Source organism: Mycetomoellerius zeteki, unplaced genomic scaffold (genome assembly GCF_001594055.1).
Source record: "Mycetomoellerius zeteki isolate Tzet28-1 unplaced genomic scaffold, Tzet1.0 scaffold106, whole genome shotgun sequence".
Classification (NCBI taxonomy): domain Eukaryota; kingdom Metazoa; phylum Arthropoda; class Insecta; order Hymenoptera; family Formicidae; genus Mycetomoellerius; species Mycetomoellerius zeteki.
The window spans coordinates 4179504-4195642 of NW_017255975.1; the positions used below are offsets into that span (position 1 = coordinate 4179504).

Sequence of the window (16139 nt, forward strand, 5' to 3'; positions counted from 1 at the left end):
CACAGCCAAGCGACGAGTTCGATTCGCTATACTTTGCTCGTTGCTTCGTGCGTCAAACTGAGAGAATCCGAAAGAGAGCCGACGATAAGCGGCCGTCGCGAAAATCCAATTGCACGGAGAGTGACGCATCGACGCTTTTCCCGAGGGAAAATCACAGCGGTCGATCCGCTTCGTCTCGTCTCGGCTACGACGGCTCAAGGCCGCAAGAGGAACGGCCGGGGCCTGGGTCATGAGAGAGACGGAAACACGGGCGAGGAACGTGGCATAGGAGAATGTGTTTGTGTACGGGAGAGACGGAGAAAGGGAGACGGAGGAGAGAGAGAGAGAGAGAGAGATATGCCTGTTTCTACCGATGTAGTTTAATTTTAATCTTGGTTCAACTAATTCTTCATCTTTTTCTAGTTCTAAGAATTCGAAAGAGTAAGTTGAATTGAAATTAAAGTTAATCTACATTGGTAAAAACGAGCAAGAGAGAAAGAGTCAGCTTGCGAGAATCGTCTGTGTGTGTGTGTGTGCGTGTCCGATCGGTTGTGTGGATTCGCGAGAAGAGGAGAGCAAAACGGAGCAGAGAGACAGGGTCGAGCCATGGAAAGAAAGGGGAAGGAGAATTGCAATAAGCGGAGGAGAGACTTGGGAGAGACGAGCCGGCTCCCCTTATCCATCCATCCAAACCATTCATCCATCTCTATCATTCTAACGTTTTCTCTCTCTCTCTCTCTCCCCGTCTCGCGCTCGAACTGGCGTGGAATAGAAGGCACTTCTCGGGGCTTTGTACGAGTCCCTACCTGCGCAGACGAACGGCAGATCCTTCACAGCATAGCCCGATCCATCTACGTTGTCATCGCCAAATCGCACGCTCTGACCAAGGTGCGGACACTCCATGTTTTCTCCAGGCACGCTTTTCCACGAGGCACCCGTGGCCACCTCGTCGTTGTCGTTTCCGTCGTCGTCGTGGTCGTCGTTGTCGTCGTCGTCGTACGAGCGTTCACGAGACAGTCCGTCTTTCTCTTTTTCCACAACGGGGCGGTGGACGAGGATCGGCTAGGGGGGAAGGGCAGGGACGAGAGGGGGCAACGGGAGAGGAGATAGAGGAGGAAGGTGGGGTAGGTCTCGGTAAAAAGGGCGAGGGGAGTACACCGGTGGGGTAGAGTCCGGGTAGACAACGGTACGTGGTGGAAGGCGGGGTACACACCGTGGTGCCCCGTGATATCCGTCACATAGCGCGGTGGTAGCGAAGGACACTGTTACGTCGCCTTTAATGAAAGAAATAAAAAATAAAAAAAAAAACAAGAGGTTTTACGAGGAGCGCGGAGGATGGTATGCGTGACAACGACCGTCGCTCCCGTTGCGCAGCGTACGACTTACTGATGGAGGAGGCGGCGCGCAATTCCGAGAGCGAGCGGACCGAGCGGACGATGGTCGGGGACGAGTGAGCGAGCGAGCGAGCGGATGAAATGAGCGAGCGAACGAGCGCGAAGAGAACGGCGGAGGAGTGCGGCCGACTGGCCCCGACTGCCGACCGAGCGCGACCGAGCTGCGTAGAGCTCGGTTCTGCCGGTGGTCGGCCCACCTCTAGAGTCACAGACCACTAATAGTCGACTGACTCCTCTCGCCAGTCGTTCGTCTACGGGCTCTCCTCCTGTCCCCCAACAATCAGGTCCCGCGAAGCGCTCCCCGACGTTCTCGTCGCCGTTCCTTCTAGCGCTTTCTCTTTCCCACGCCCTTTCTCTCTCTCTTTCTTTCTCTCCTCGCCAACGAGGTTGCGCTAGGTCTCTCCTAGCCTTGGATCGCGCTACGGCTAGGGTCGCGCGCAGCCTCGCGGCCCGACCAGGGCCGGACTTTCGCCCGAGGGTGCGGAATGCTTTCCGTCGCGAACGCGAATTTATCGAGCGTCTCGTTGAATTTATATACCGCGAGACGCCACCACCGTGACCCCCGCTGATATCGCAATCGATCCCGTGAAATCGCTGCGCATCCCGGACGAGCGGTACGGGAGACACGGGGTTTAGAATTCACCGCGTTGGCTCTTATGTATTATGCGAATTACGGCGGATGTCCTTTCCGCTGAATGCGCCGCATAATGTAAAACGGAGCCCCTCTCGATAGCGGACCGTTTGCCGAGAACTCGATTTCGCGTTAATGCTACAAATGCATCGTCCCCCTCTCCTGCGCGTAGAGCGCATTGTTCGAGAACCAGATTACCGAGAGAAAGAAACGAGAGAATTCTCCGCGTCACACAAGGCTCGGCTTGGGTGCCGGGAAACGTTCGAGCTGCACCTGGCCTATGCCGATGCAACGCGCCAGGGATGTAGTCGTAACCCTCTTATCCCTCTCCACGGTGCGTCTTCGCGCTCGTCGTCGTGAGCGATATCGCGAGCTGGGAGAACCAGTTTGCTAAAACGGCAACGATTCCGGCAGCTCGGAGCGGTTAAACGCGGTCGATACCGTCGTGGAGCTGCGACGACGCGAGTGTTAGCAAAAACACTCGGCGCGAATATAAATTGACGCGAGGCGACCGACGGCGATGGTCCTGACATTGGCGCACATGTGCCGCAATGAGATTATCCGTACGTCTGTGTGTGTGCGCGCGGAGATCTACGGATTGTAGGATCACCAGGGGAGATTGTACGACGATTTATGCCTCACACAGCGATCGCGGTGGATGAGGACGGGCATTTTCATCCGAAACGTTCTTGGACTTGCAGCGTGAACGGACGATCATTGCATGCGTTTCTAGTTGTTCCTAGTGTGATAAAATGGCCGACTGAGCGCACGCGCTCTGCTGCCTCTATTGCCTTTTCTTTTTTCTCTCTCTCGATGCATTTATAAATCGTATCGTTTCTGATGTTTTCCAATATCTGGCGTATCACTGAGGACACATTCAATCAATAAAGATAATTTTCTTTTAAATTAAAACTATATAATATAAATTAAATTGTAATTATATATTCAGTTTTGGATAAATATTTTTCAAGGACATGGAGCATATGATTAAGGTTATTAATTAATCAATATTGGGACTCGTTAATGATCAAGGTTTACGAAAAGCTAAATGCTTTGACACGGATAATAAGTAGCACGCGTATCGTGAGTGTTAGTTTGCAATTTTATTTGAAAAGTGCAAGACCAACCATTTTTCTTAATAATGTGAAGGAGGGATATTTAAGAACGTCTGCTAAATTGTGGTACAGGCTGGGTGAGTTGGAGTCCAGTGATGTTGTTGAACTCAAGCATCTTCAACATCTCCTTGGTTTCTGGATCGACCTCGATGATGTCGTGCTCCAAAGCGGAGACCTCAGGAACATAGTTGTCTCTGCGTTCCCTCTCTTCTTCTTGCAGCTTGATGGAGATACCACGTACCTGACTGTGCCTAAGCCTCTTCATCAGGTGAGTGACAAATCTAATGATTACAATACAATCGTTATAATCATATTGAAATTCACATGAGCAACGTAAAGATACAAATTAAATAAATAACAGTAATTGTCGGCTCTAAGAATAAATCAATAAAGTAAATTTAATTGTCCATAAGAGTTATAGCAGTTATTAGCTGAAATTATACATACGTTCATGTTATATAAAATTTGCAAGATACAAATAAACATACAATCGCAAATGTTTTGATTCTTGATACAAATATAAAGTTTTAAAAGTATTCAATGGTATAAACGTTACAATAAATTTTGTTGAAATTGTAATAGTTATCAATGTTTTCCAGCAAGGTACAATGTAAGGTCAATATTACATGCGTCTGTTTTTTGTCGTAAGACACATTTTTCAAGACTGTTGATTGGCTACGACAAAGAGGTCTGAGATTCTCTCTGACTTGCGACCAATTAACACGTTTGAAAAATTCATCGTATGAAACAGATGCATGTAATATTGACCTAATACAGTGAATTGTTACATCCTTTTTTGCCAATGTAAACAAAGATGTCATCTTAAATAAGAGTAAAAATCATTTACTGTTACATTGTGTCCTTGCTGGAAAATGCCTTGTATTTTTATAGCACGACTTCAATCATAATCAAATAATTATTGTGCTTTAATTTAGTATTAAATAAATCTGAATATTAGTAAATGTTTCCAGTCATTTACGAAAATGAATGTAACAAACTAAATTGTTGGTTAGTTGATAAAATGAGTTTGCGAAATGAAGATTCCTTTAAATTAATATGCTATATACTTACCCAGCAATCTTATTGCGCAAGGATTTGCTAGGGATAATAGCGATTTCCTCGCATATTCTTTTATTCGTGTGAAAATCCAAAGTGAGACGTGGATAATACTTCTCGATAATAAGCTTTGCGGCCTTTTTGACCGTCTTCGTTCGGACACGACTCTGCAAATCGTTTAGAAGCAATATGAATCAACAATCCGACGTAGAATATATATATTTTATTGTGAACAATTATAGCTCCACTGCCAAATTTCGAACATAACCTAAATCTAAAGTAGCAAGGATTCGCGCGTTATCACAACGGCTCTTAGCCGATTAATATTTGCACTGTAGGGTTAAATAAAGAATATATGAAACGGACGGGTATAAATCACTGGCGATTACTCGCGGATCGTTACAAATTTTCGCGGATTAAAATTAAAACACATCAAATCATACGCACCATGTTGATTCGGATACCGGAAAAGGGGCGAAATGAAACGAGAAAGAAAGACAGGAGAATCGATGACGGCCTGCGCGATGCTGGCGACGACAAGCGGCGAAATTACGAACAAATTTGTACAAACGTTGTAAAGGTAACCGAGAAACCTGCAAGTACGACTGTTAATGAAGGAAATATGGTTTTCCTGGAAATATTATCATGTGTATGCCTACGAAATATTGAAATAATTATGAATTGTAAAGAGCAAATATGTATAATAAATTGAAGATATTGAAACGTTCTTATTTATTACTTTATATGTATTTCATACTAATATAAAAATATTTAATTTCTCACAAAAATTCACATTTTTAATATATTTTAATTATTTTTGATATTAAAAACAAAAAAATTTTTGTATATTAAACGAATTATTACTCAATTAATCAATGTAATAAATCGATCTGTTATGATATTAAAAAAATATTCTAAATTTTGTTTCTACCTAAAAACAATCGTGATATGATTTAGTGGTTACTTATCTTTGGATTGCTATTGCATGAGTATGATATCAAAGTACATAAAATTAATTATTTTAATTATCTTAATGCCATATATAATTCTTTACAGCTACCAGAAAATTATGTTTTCATTAAATTTTAGTTTTAGCAGCAATACTGAAAAATCGGCCAAGTTAATCGGAGTTGATGAGGCTGGCTCTTATTATACGTATTGCGTTTCAGGACTTAAACTCGGATACTAAAAGAATTTACGAATCACATTTGAACAATTTAATCACATGACCAATGCGATTGGTCAATTCTTTTTTCATTGGATATCTCAGATCAATTTCTAGTATCATGAACATGACGATTTAATTATAGTTTTAAAAAAGTCGCTTTCTTCAAATTGCTGGAAAAAACCGGAAAAATTTCGGTTTTTTTCCGAAAAATTGGTTTTTTTGGAAAAATTGCTGTTTTTGTTATGTAAAAGACATAATAAGTAACTTATAAATTCCTTTATAAAATTAATGCGATCTATGAAATTATGTAGCGTTATTTTATTAAAATTTTTTAGTTATCCTTCTATTTTTATAGTAAAACCTAATCTAACCTTCCTTTAGTACATGGCAAACCTTAAGTAGACAGATTTTTAATTCTAGTTTGTCACACTCCGGTCCAATGAACTCCTGAAGTGTCTCTTTGTAGTTTTTTTTTTTCAAATATTTTGTTACGAATTCAGTTTAAACCCAAATTATTTTCTAGACCTACTATTATCATATAAACATGATGTTTGGACTCTATATTTTTAATTCTTACATTAATGGTGCAATAGGGTATGTTTTATTGAATACATTATAAATGTTTTGTATATTTTATTGAATATACATTATATGCGACCTCAATCTTTTATACAATTTAAAAATTTCTGTTAACTTATCCCGCTGTGTATCCTATACCCAATTTTTTTTTATGGAAAGAACCGAGAAGCAAACGTGGTAGGTTTTACGAGCACCCGTGAATTTTTCCAAAATGAATTTTTCTACCTTTAGGAAATAAAACCGAAAAAATCCGCGGAAAAATTGGGTTTTTTCCCGATCCTTTAAAACTATAGATTTAATCCTATATTAAACGTAGGAAGCTCAACTCAAACGAATAAATTCATTATCGCGACGTGAGGTCTATCGTGTTACTTGAAATCCTCAAAATTTTTGAATTTAAAGCGAGATAGATATTTGGATATTGAAAAGAAAGAAAGCGAAGATGCTGAGTGCAAAAAGTGCACGCAACGCGAACAGACCTAAGGCTGCATTTCAGGCTGCCTTCCAATGGAGAATTAAGAAACAACGGAACGAATTAATATTGATAGAAAAGAGATAGGATGAGAGTTATCCTCATCCTATCTCTTTTCTGTCAATATTTCGTTTCGTGGTTTCTTTCTCCATAGGAAGGCAGCCTCACGTATGATGTGCATCATTTATCCTTGTTTAACATTTGGTGAGTAAGGGGCTGCGCAGAATAAAAAGAACAGAGAACAGAGAATAAGAATTTCAACCTATCAGAAACTGTGTATTCCACAATATATGATTTCTGATAGGTTGAAATTCTGATTTTCTGTTTTCTGTTCCCTGTTCCTTTTATTCTGCGTAGCCCCTAACAAGGATAAATGATGTATCATGCGCGTCATGCGTGAAACGGAACGCAGCCAAGATTGGCTCGTTATTTCAATATTTCGCGGATGGCAACACTGCTTTTACGAGATTTTGAATCGCGCGTTCGCGCTCACGACAGTTACGGAATCGCATCGCGACGGAGAAATTGTTTCCGAGAATCGTTTCGTATTTTACAGTAGAATTGTCATCGTTTCACACAGTCTCACGATCGTGAAAACATCGCAATTGTTTCGGGTAGTATCGGATGTTCGTCGTAACGTGAAGTGTCGCGTATAATTGCATATTGTTGTACTAATGCACTATATACGTAGATATTCTCATCCACTATCTTGATTCCATTTGATTGATAGATTACAGTATGATTAGTGATAAAGGTATGTGTTAAGAAGAGCCCAAATTTTGATAAAAATACACTGAATCGATGCGTTTTCGCATAAAAATAAAGATTTGACAAGAAAAAAATGTCACTCTGTCTTGCGAACCGAGATATTAATCCTTAAAGTGGACGACTATTCGGGTTAGAAAATCTGTCACGGCAGTGATTCACTACGTTAAAAACACAAACTTACTGCTTTTAAAATACAAATTCACTACTTTAGCAGAGAATTTATATTTTTAAGGCATAGTGAACCACTGTCCCACAGACAGTACAGAATATTTATGATAAATATTTATTAATATTTATTTTTTGAAATGTTATATAGATATATTTCATATATATTTTATATAAAGCTTTATTCAAAATATTATTAAAATATAGAATATTTTATGTAATATTTATGATAAACATAAATAAATATTTACCAATCCGAATAGTCGTCCACTTTAAGGATTAATATCTCTGTTTGCGGAGCAGAGCGACACCTCTTTCTTGTCAAATCTTTATTTTTACGCGAAAATGCATCAATTCAGTGTATTTTTATCAAAATTTGAGGTGAGCAGGCTCTTCTTAATTACCTTTGTCACTAATCGTACTATGACCGGTATTCATAGTCGGTTCTTATTTCAAGACCGTCTTAAGTAATGTCTTAAGACGCTAATGCGGCTTTCTGAATGGTTCATGACACCTCAAGGAACTTAAGATGGTCTTAAATATAAGATCTGACTATGAATACCGGCCTATGACAATCAATTAGAAGTGGCGGATAGGAATACCTACATATCTAGTGCCTTCATTGTACTCGTGTTTCGTCGCGATGGTGATTCGCGTCCGCAAACATGGCTCCGAAATCCTCGCTACTCCGTTATTTTCTAGTCGGATATCGACAGTACGATTGAGATTTTCGTCAGGTATTTTACAATTTTATTCCTCCTTTTATTTTTGCATATTTTATATTGCCGTGCTATCGAATATACCTCACGATTATACCAATTATTAAATTAATATTAAATTAAATTTCATATGTTTGATGTACAGTTAACTTGTTTTGATATATCGCTGGAAAATGTTTGAATGTTTTGAATTATTAAAATTTTGATGAAAGATTTCTCAGAAATTAAACTAAAATATTTGAATCAACGGCTATGGAAATCGACGCGATTCGTAATTAAATTAAATTCTATAGAATTTCTAATTTCTCTCTCTCTCATATTAAATTGAATAGTATAAAATTTGTAATTTTAATTTCAAAATTACGAATGCAATTTTGAAATAACTGTATTGTAAAGAATCAAAAGATTATAGAGGAATAAAAATATGTTCTTTTAAAGTGTATTTTTTCTTTTTCTTTTATGTTTCTATTTTTTGCAAGCAATTAAAAAATCAAATTTTTTTTAGTTAGGTGTATCGTTGTAAAAATGCAAATGAGCGATACATGTCCACTATTACGATATTACCGACGAAGCGTTTGAATTTTAATTGTAGGTAAAGTTCGCTTTATCGTCTGATGCGAATTTAGATTCCTCGATATCGCATTAAATAAATTTTTGTAAAAATAGATTCTGACTATATATTTATAATTACAATTGAAAGCAAAACCGAAGTTTTTTTTAAACTTTTTACATTAATTTGGAATAAAATTGAATAAAAAAATATTTTAATTATTTAGAAAAGTTTGTAAAATATTAATTTTTAATAAAAAATGGATAGATCTATTTTATATCAAGATATTTTTTAGAACAAAGTTAATCTGAGAAATATTGCATTATCGATTTAATGCATGATTTCCGACATCTGGCGGTATAAAATATAGATAGAACGATCGAAAACTTGAGTTGGACTTGACGGATAAAATATTAAACGTTCGATTATTCTTCGTTCGATTTGTTGTTTGAACTTCATCTTTGAAAGATGTCGCGAACGGGAAAAAACATGTACGTATATACTCCGGGATGCAGGATTCGCGGCGTGCGAAATATCGTCTTGAAAATACCGTACCTGCTCTGTATTCTGACACGCATATGTTCATTCGATCATGAACGATAAAATAATACACGTAGAGACGAACGCTAGCGCGCCTCTTTAGACGTTACGGAGTGATCAAAACAATTCCTCGAATTCGGTAGCAGTTAGAATTCTTCGAATTCGATGAGCGAAGCGCGCATAGGTGGGGGAAAAAAAACGTTGGCAGTAAAAACTGTGTTTGTGTATTGAAAACAAAAGGTTTATTCGCGTTGCTTGCACGTTTTTGCATTCAATAGCTTTGCTTTCTCTCTTTTCAACGCCCAAATATGTATCTTATTTTAAGTACAACAATTTTTGGGGATTTTAAGCAATGTCAATCACAGATCTATACAGTATAAAGGCGTCTCAAAATTCGCGATTCAAAATACTAGAGCAAGAAAGTTTTCGAAAAATTAAGTAAAAAGAGTTATCTATAAATTTCTATTTTAAACAATATCAAAAACTATAGTTTTTGAGATATAAGGGTTTAAATACAGCTAATTACTACGTTTAGGTCTGCCGTGAATATTAATGAACGAGTTGAAGTGCATGCTCATCAACGCTCACTAATTCTACCACAAGTACGAGTGATTCATGGATATGTAACGGTCTAAGCACAGTCATAATTGATCATATTTGAAGTCTTATCATCTCAAAAATTACTGCTTAAAATAAAAATTTACAAATAACTTCTTTACTTAAACTAAATATGAGAAGAGCCAATTACAGTCAATTAGATGTTAGAGACTAAAAAGTATATATTTTAAATAAATCGCTTTTCTCTCAGAGAGAGAGAGAGAGAGAGAGTGTATTTTTAGACTTTCAACGCAATCAATCTAAAATGTTAACAATCCCCCCACATTTAATTAAAGGCATCTTAAAACTTGTAAAGAACTTATTGCGAAAATATAGTATAATATAAATAAACCTTAGCCGGAATTTAAATATATTCCATACGGGCGTCTTCGATCGTCTTTTACTTATTAATTTTTAGAAAATATTTTGAGTGCGTTTGAAGAGACTCTATTAGCGCTTTTTGTGTTATTATATTTTCACCGTTCATTAGACATAAAACAAGGGTAGAATGATACAAATAGCGCTAATAGCGTCTGCTTGAACGCGCCCTATGAGTTGCGAATGTTGGGTCACTCTGTATAGGCAGGGACGGCGAGAGGGGAGACGATCGAGTGCGCGCGCCTCGGTGTGACGTTGGCTGCGAGTGGGGGCGCGCGAGAGCGGGCGGAGTGGGAGCGAGAGACGCGGAGCGCGAGTGAGATGGAGTGCGTGAGCGTAGTCGTGTCGCGGGAAGGGCGAGCGGCGGTAGGCGGCGAGTTTGTTTATCGCCTTGGTGAACGGTGAGAGCAGTCAGTGCGCGGTTCTACGTTCGGTGTGCTACATCCAGCTGCGGCGGTACGGGACGCGCTCGCGATCGGGTGATTGTTGTCGGGGCAGGAAATTTGGCCGCGTCTTTTTCTCCTCTCCCTCTCTCTCTCTCTTTCATTTATTCTCCGCCTTTCTTTCTTTCGTTCGGACGAATAATTGCGCGAGTGCATCCGATCACGTCGTTCTCCTCGGTCGTTCTCAACGCGCACGACGGCAATCAGATCCGCCTTTCCGACGTCAAAAGGGAAGTCTGCCGTCCATCGTGCCGGAGGAACATGCCATGGTTCATTGCTAAGAGATAATAGAAACCGCCCGCGACTTTTTTTCCGTGCGTGTGTTGTGTCGATTCGGTGGTGACTTCTGGCAGCAAACTCGTTCTTCCCTCTCCTTCGGAAACCTGTCATCGATTACGTAGAAGCGAGCGTTCGTCACATCGGGTAAGTTTTTTTAAGTTCTCTGCGTGTATAAATCGCGCGATGCACAACGGGGTCACCGGACGTCACCTTTGACGCGACGTTAGCCGCCGTCCGTTGGCCCGATAATCCGTCCCGCGTCATTCGCAGTGACTTCACTCCGTTCTTCCGCCTCTCGACCGCGTTCAATATCATTAATATCATTGCCGTTATTAACTTAGAGCGCTGCCATGTGCTCGATCCGGAACTCGATTCTAATTCCAAGGTCAGTTCCCATTTTCCGTGTATTATACGTAGTGCCGCATCGATAGAAAAGTGACTCAAGTAAAAAGTTGGTATTTTCGAAATAATAAAAGGAAATTGGCCGTAAAGATTAATATATTTTTATAAGACACGATACATTTGTAGCTCATTTGCTTGCATGGAAAAGTGTCACAATTCCGAAGTTTATATCACTCTAAGGTCGCAGTGTTTCAATGTTAAAAATTCATTATAATACGATACATTAAAATATATCGTATATATAATTAACTAATGATTAAGTTTTTAAAATTCGAATACAGCGATCCTAGTATGATGTAAATTTTATCGGAGGTGTGACACTTCCATCAAGCAAATAAATTAAAAATGTTTACTCCATAAAAATGCCCTATATATAATGTCTTTTTATAATTGAAAGTATAATATGAAAGGAAAGTGACATTTATAAAAATTTATAGAATCTTATAAAAATTGTATATCTACTATCTTAATAATTAAAATATTCTTCCAATTAAGAATTAAAAAAATGTTCTACTGAAAAGTCGTTAATTTTGAGACGTCGCTTCTATCATTCAAATGATATTTCTAATCTCGCGCAGCGGAAAAATTGCACTCGTGATTTATCAGTTACACTTTCATACTCTCTGGGAAATGTCTTTTCTTTTTAATTTTCGATATACCTTTCGTCGCGTTTTAATTACAAAGAGTGAAAATGTGGGGCGGAGGAAGATAGGTTTCTCGTCGCACTTCACAGTGTTACTCTTATTACGTTAGATTACAGTCTGTCAGCGTTTCATCTGCCTTCAGCGGCCTTCGTCTCCATCAGCTGACATCCAGCGTGCCCCCAGCTCGGTTAAGTCCGTCGAGGACTTTCTCCTCTACGCGCGTTCGTCCTTCGCCGATTTCTTGCCGAGAGTTCGTGCCGTAAGACTCGCCCGTCGTAAGACTCGAAGCGAACGGTGTTTTTAACCGTTGGCATTCATGTACGCGCTTATTCGAAATTTCTCCGTCGAAAGGTCGCGGGTCGTATACGTCCTCCATCTCTTTCTCGCTTTCGTCGAAGATTGAGGTCGGCCTTGACCGCCGTCGATTGAATCACGCTTTTAAGAACGCGGTGAAATTTCGACTTTCAATTAAGGGGATCTTAAGCTGGCGGCGCACGATGCTTGTTTTCCTGTTGGATTGCTAGTTGGATTAGAATCTTTTCACCGTATTGATGCTGACAGTGCCAGCATCGCAGCCAGTACGATGGCAAGAATCTAATCCAACTAGCAATTCAGTAAGAAAACAAGCGTTGTGTGCCGCCGGCTTTAAAGTCGTCTGTTTTACTGATTCAGTATAGGATTTACATATATACGATTTATGTGTCATTGACACATCACTACACACTATTATATCAATTTCGTATGTACATATATGTACAAATTTTCTAACTAATCTTTCATATCAGGTCTTTAAGCTTAATTCTAAGAGCTCAGTATTGTTTGTTCATGTAATCCTTAGTCCAAAAAATATTTTAAAAATTAATTCAGAGTTGTTAATCTAACTCTAAATTAATTTTTAAATGATTCAAGCATATAACTGACAGCGATTTCATAACAATGTGAATAAGGATTTTATTAACTTTATTTCACAATTTTTTTTGGAGTAGCGTCATTATTATGATAATTTTCGGTTTCCATGAAGAAAAATATGTAAAAAGATGTAAAAATAAAACGATTCCTGAACGATCGCGAAAAAAGTTGTACTCTCTTTTGAATTTTAGAATTCTGAGGCTAAATTGAATTCAGCGACCGAAAACTCTTAGAAAACATCTTTCATAACTTACTTTGTTAGAAAGCTTCTCAAAGGGTTAAAGGGCTGCTTAAGTAGCAGTCGAGTGATGTATCGCTTATCATGGGGAAACATCGTGTAAAAATAAATCTGATATTATTATATTTATTAATAAAAAGTTGTTTAGTAAAACATCAAGATAAAATTTAAACAATAAGAACTATATTGTTATTTAAACGTAATTTGAAGGAGATTTTTGATAAACGGCGAAGAGTCTGATACAAAATAATCGTTTGGTTTCGAATTCTAACTCTGAATAATGAACATAATAATACAATTTTGTTGCTTAATTCCTGACATCTTGATCTTAGTCAACAACTTTTAGATTGATTGTTTTTGATAACGATTGTTTCTTCCACACTTCCGATGTTTCCTCGTGATAAGCGATACATTACTTGATTCCATTTAAGTGATCCTTTAATATCATACATAACTTGTACATTTTGGAATTTTCATTTTGATCGAAAAAAACAATCCAAATTTAAAACTTAACAACGTAACCTTTTTTTTAAATACTTCAGTAAAATTCTTTCCATGTATTCGTACTATTTATATAAAGTTTTACTTTTAAGTACACTTTTTTCGTTTTGCTATGATAATTATCTTATAAAATCAGGATTTATTGCTACATTGTTGACTTTTTTAATTTTACGCTACAATACCAAATTAATTTTCTTGTTTTTCGCGTGTTAGTAATTGAATTGGAAGAATCATTTATTACGCGCTTCGCATAGTTTTCCTCGCGTGCAATTATATACGCATAATTATGTACATAAATTAAGATTCGACCGCGATGAGCGTAACCTTAATATACATATACCATAAATTGAAAGTATACTATGCATTTTTTATGACTATATCGATTACAGAATCTTCAGTATATTGAATATTCTTGATATCAAACTCTTACAGAAAAAGTCAATTGTTAAGTAGCCTAAAACTGTATTGATATTTATTTAACGAATACTCATGGCTTTTAAATCGTGAAACAATGAGTTCTATGATAAAAATTGTCTACATCATTCTACACGGAAAGAACATTTCTGAAGTATCTAGAATAGCTAGATACAGACTTGAAAATAATTTATTGGATTATCACAAATAATGTACACTGAAAAAAAAGTCTGGTTGCATAAATTGGAATTTCAATTGAAAATGAATAAATCAGAATTTTCTGGTTGGATCTATTATAATTCTAATTGAGATAATCTGATTGATATAATCAACAGTTTCTGGGTCGTTTATTTTCAACTAGAATTTTTTTTAGAACGTTCAAATTAGTTACTTGAATGTCAAAACTTGTTGCAGCATCGCTCATCATGCTTAAATTTTCTATACATAATTATTTGGATGGTTTAATAAAATTATTTTCGAATCTGTATAATCTACCTAAATTTTTTAGATACTTGTGCAAATTTGTTCCTTCCGAGTAGTTAAATATTTCAGTTATTCTATTTTATCTTTTACGATAAACGTGCAAAATGCCAGAATATCTATCGGAGCAGTGACGAAGTCGCCCCGTTGAAAAATCGTCATCGATGCCGTATGCATGAAACGTCGCGCGCGAGAAATATCGTGCGCAACGCGAGTCGAGTCACTGTCTCTCCGCGCGACGTGTCGCGAAATATGCGGGCATTAGAAGAGTCGGCGGACGAACGCGGCGCCCTTCTTTCCTCGTGTCCTTTAAGCCCGTTTCACGCGATTTTCGCAAGAAAATTCACCGTAGAATTCCGTCATTAATTCAAGAAGCTTTATTCTAGCGAGAGAGCTCCTGTCTCGCGGGACTTTCAATTTATGTCATAAAGTAAAAGAAGGTATTAATTAACAATACCAATTGATTCAAATTTGAACGCGCGATTTAAGATGAAAATTATAGATGATCCGTAATTCACGAATCCGTTTATCGCTCTTTTGTTTTGTTGCTCTCTCTTTCTCAAAACAAACAGTTTTTAATTATATCATCGTCATTGCATTTTCTCGAGAACACAATTTTTGTATGAAAGAATAACGAGAGTTACTTTAGTATTCTGTCACGGATATGGCTGCAAGTTATGAATCGTGTAAGAGCAGCCTTTCTATTTCGGTCCGCGTCGCCGTAAAACCAGTCGGCGAATGAATTTGCAGCACCGCTTTAATTCCGTCTTCTTAATTCGCGCGCGCACACCACGTACAACACGAGCCACGTTAACGTAACATCCCCGTCGTAACGCCGCTCGTAATATTGCGTAATTACGGCACACAGTGTAGTATGCTCTCGCGATCCAACTCCTCCGTGATGTACATTCCGTCCTTGCCATCTTGACACAACCAGGTCTCGCTACTCCCTTTCCTACTATCTTTTTTCTATCCTTTTTACCGTACTAGAAGGACTGTAACTTCGGTGGAAAATTAACGCGTGAGTATCGCAAATGGTAAACACTCTTCTACCTTTAATGCAATAGTTGAATAACCTTGAGAAGGTTTTCAGTTTTTATAGCTTCTAAAATTTTATGAAATATGAATTGAAGTTTCTCTCTCTCTCTTTCTCTCTGTTTATAATATACTCTCTAAATCTGAATCAGTGGATTATCACTGAATATCCAGTGTTGATAATCAATGAAATTCAACTGAAGAAGAAAGGAAGTTTGAACTATATAATTAAAATACCGATATTTGCACGTCATTAGGGAGTTTTTGCAATACCATGTATCCATGCAGATGCGATGAAAGTTAAAGTAATGTAACTTTAACGTTCACCGTATCTATATACACGGTATTGCAAAAACTCCCTAGTTTCAATCTTCCAATACCGTATACATTGAATTTATACACTAAAGCAAGGTTAGCTAGGTTAAGAATTCCGCCTTTCATTCACTGATTACCAGTGACAGATTTAGAATTAATATCAGTGATTATCTACTGATTCAGAGATTTAGAGAGTAAGGTTTAATCGTCGTGACAAAAAGAAATACGTTACGAATAAGTTACTAAAAATGAGCAAAGAGAGATAATTTTTATGGATTTTATAAATATTGAATTTTAATGGAAATTTTAAGTGTTTAAGAAATAATGGTTTCATACTTTTTAGTGTTTTTTATATTTTAAATTATTTT

At 37.9% G+C, this 16139-nt stretch overlaps 3 protein-coding genes across 7 annotated transcripts in view; 1 reads left to right on the forward strand and 2 right to left on the reverse strand.

The window, feature by feature from the left end:
* The window catches only part of LOC108723657 (ubiquitin carboxyl-terminal hydrolase 3), a 19026-nt gene extending 16192 nt beyond the window's left edge, over positions 1-2834 (reverse strand). The window contains exons 1-2 of the mRNA XM_018449569.1: positions 2647-2834; positions 786-1041 (exon numbers count right to left, since the gene is read on the reverse strand). Coding sequence (XP_018305071.1) covers positions 786-1041; positions 2647-2682 — 292 coding nt within the window. The 5' untranslated portion in view covers positions 2683-2834. The remainder of the gene's footprint in view (positions 1-785; positions 1042-2646) is intronic.
* The window catches only part of Fur2 (furin-like protease 2), a 423713-nt gene that overhangs the window by 5506 nt on the left and 402068 nt on the right, over positions 1-16139 (forward strand). For 3 of the 4 annotated variants that reach the window (XM_018449534.1, XM_018449548.1, XM_018449557.1), the window contains exon 1: positions 10437-10977. The gene's annotated coding sequence lies outside the window, so the exon portion shown is untranslated. Of the gene's footprint in view, positions 1-10436; positions 10978-16139 lie in introns of those variants that run through there. The other variant, XM_018449540.1, reaches the window with a different exon arrangement.
* RpS17 (ribosomal protein S17) lies at positions 3071-7994 on the reverse strand. Of its 2 annotated transcripts, XM_018449581.1 has the most exons (4): positions 7951-7994; positions 6981-7062; positions 4191-4342; positions 3071-3400 (listed from the first exon to the last, which is right to left on the reverse strand). In XM_018449581.1, the coding sequence occupies exons 1-4, from the start codon at positions 7992-7994 to the stop codon at positions 3163-3165; spliced, it is 516 nt and encodes a 171-aa protein (XP_018305083.1). In that variant the 3' UTR covers positions 3071-3162. The 2 variants fall into 2 exon arrangements, with proteins under 2 accessions (XP_018305083.1, XP_018305089.1); XM_018449587.1 differs by lacking the exons at positions 6981-7062; positions 7951-7994 and adding an exon at positions 4623-4649 and having other exon boundaries at positions 3074-3400.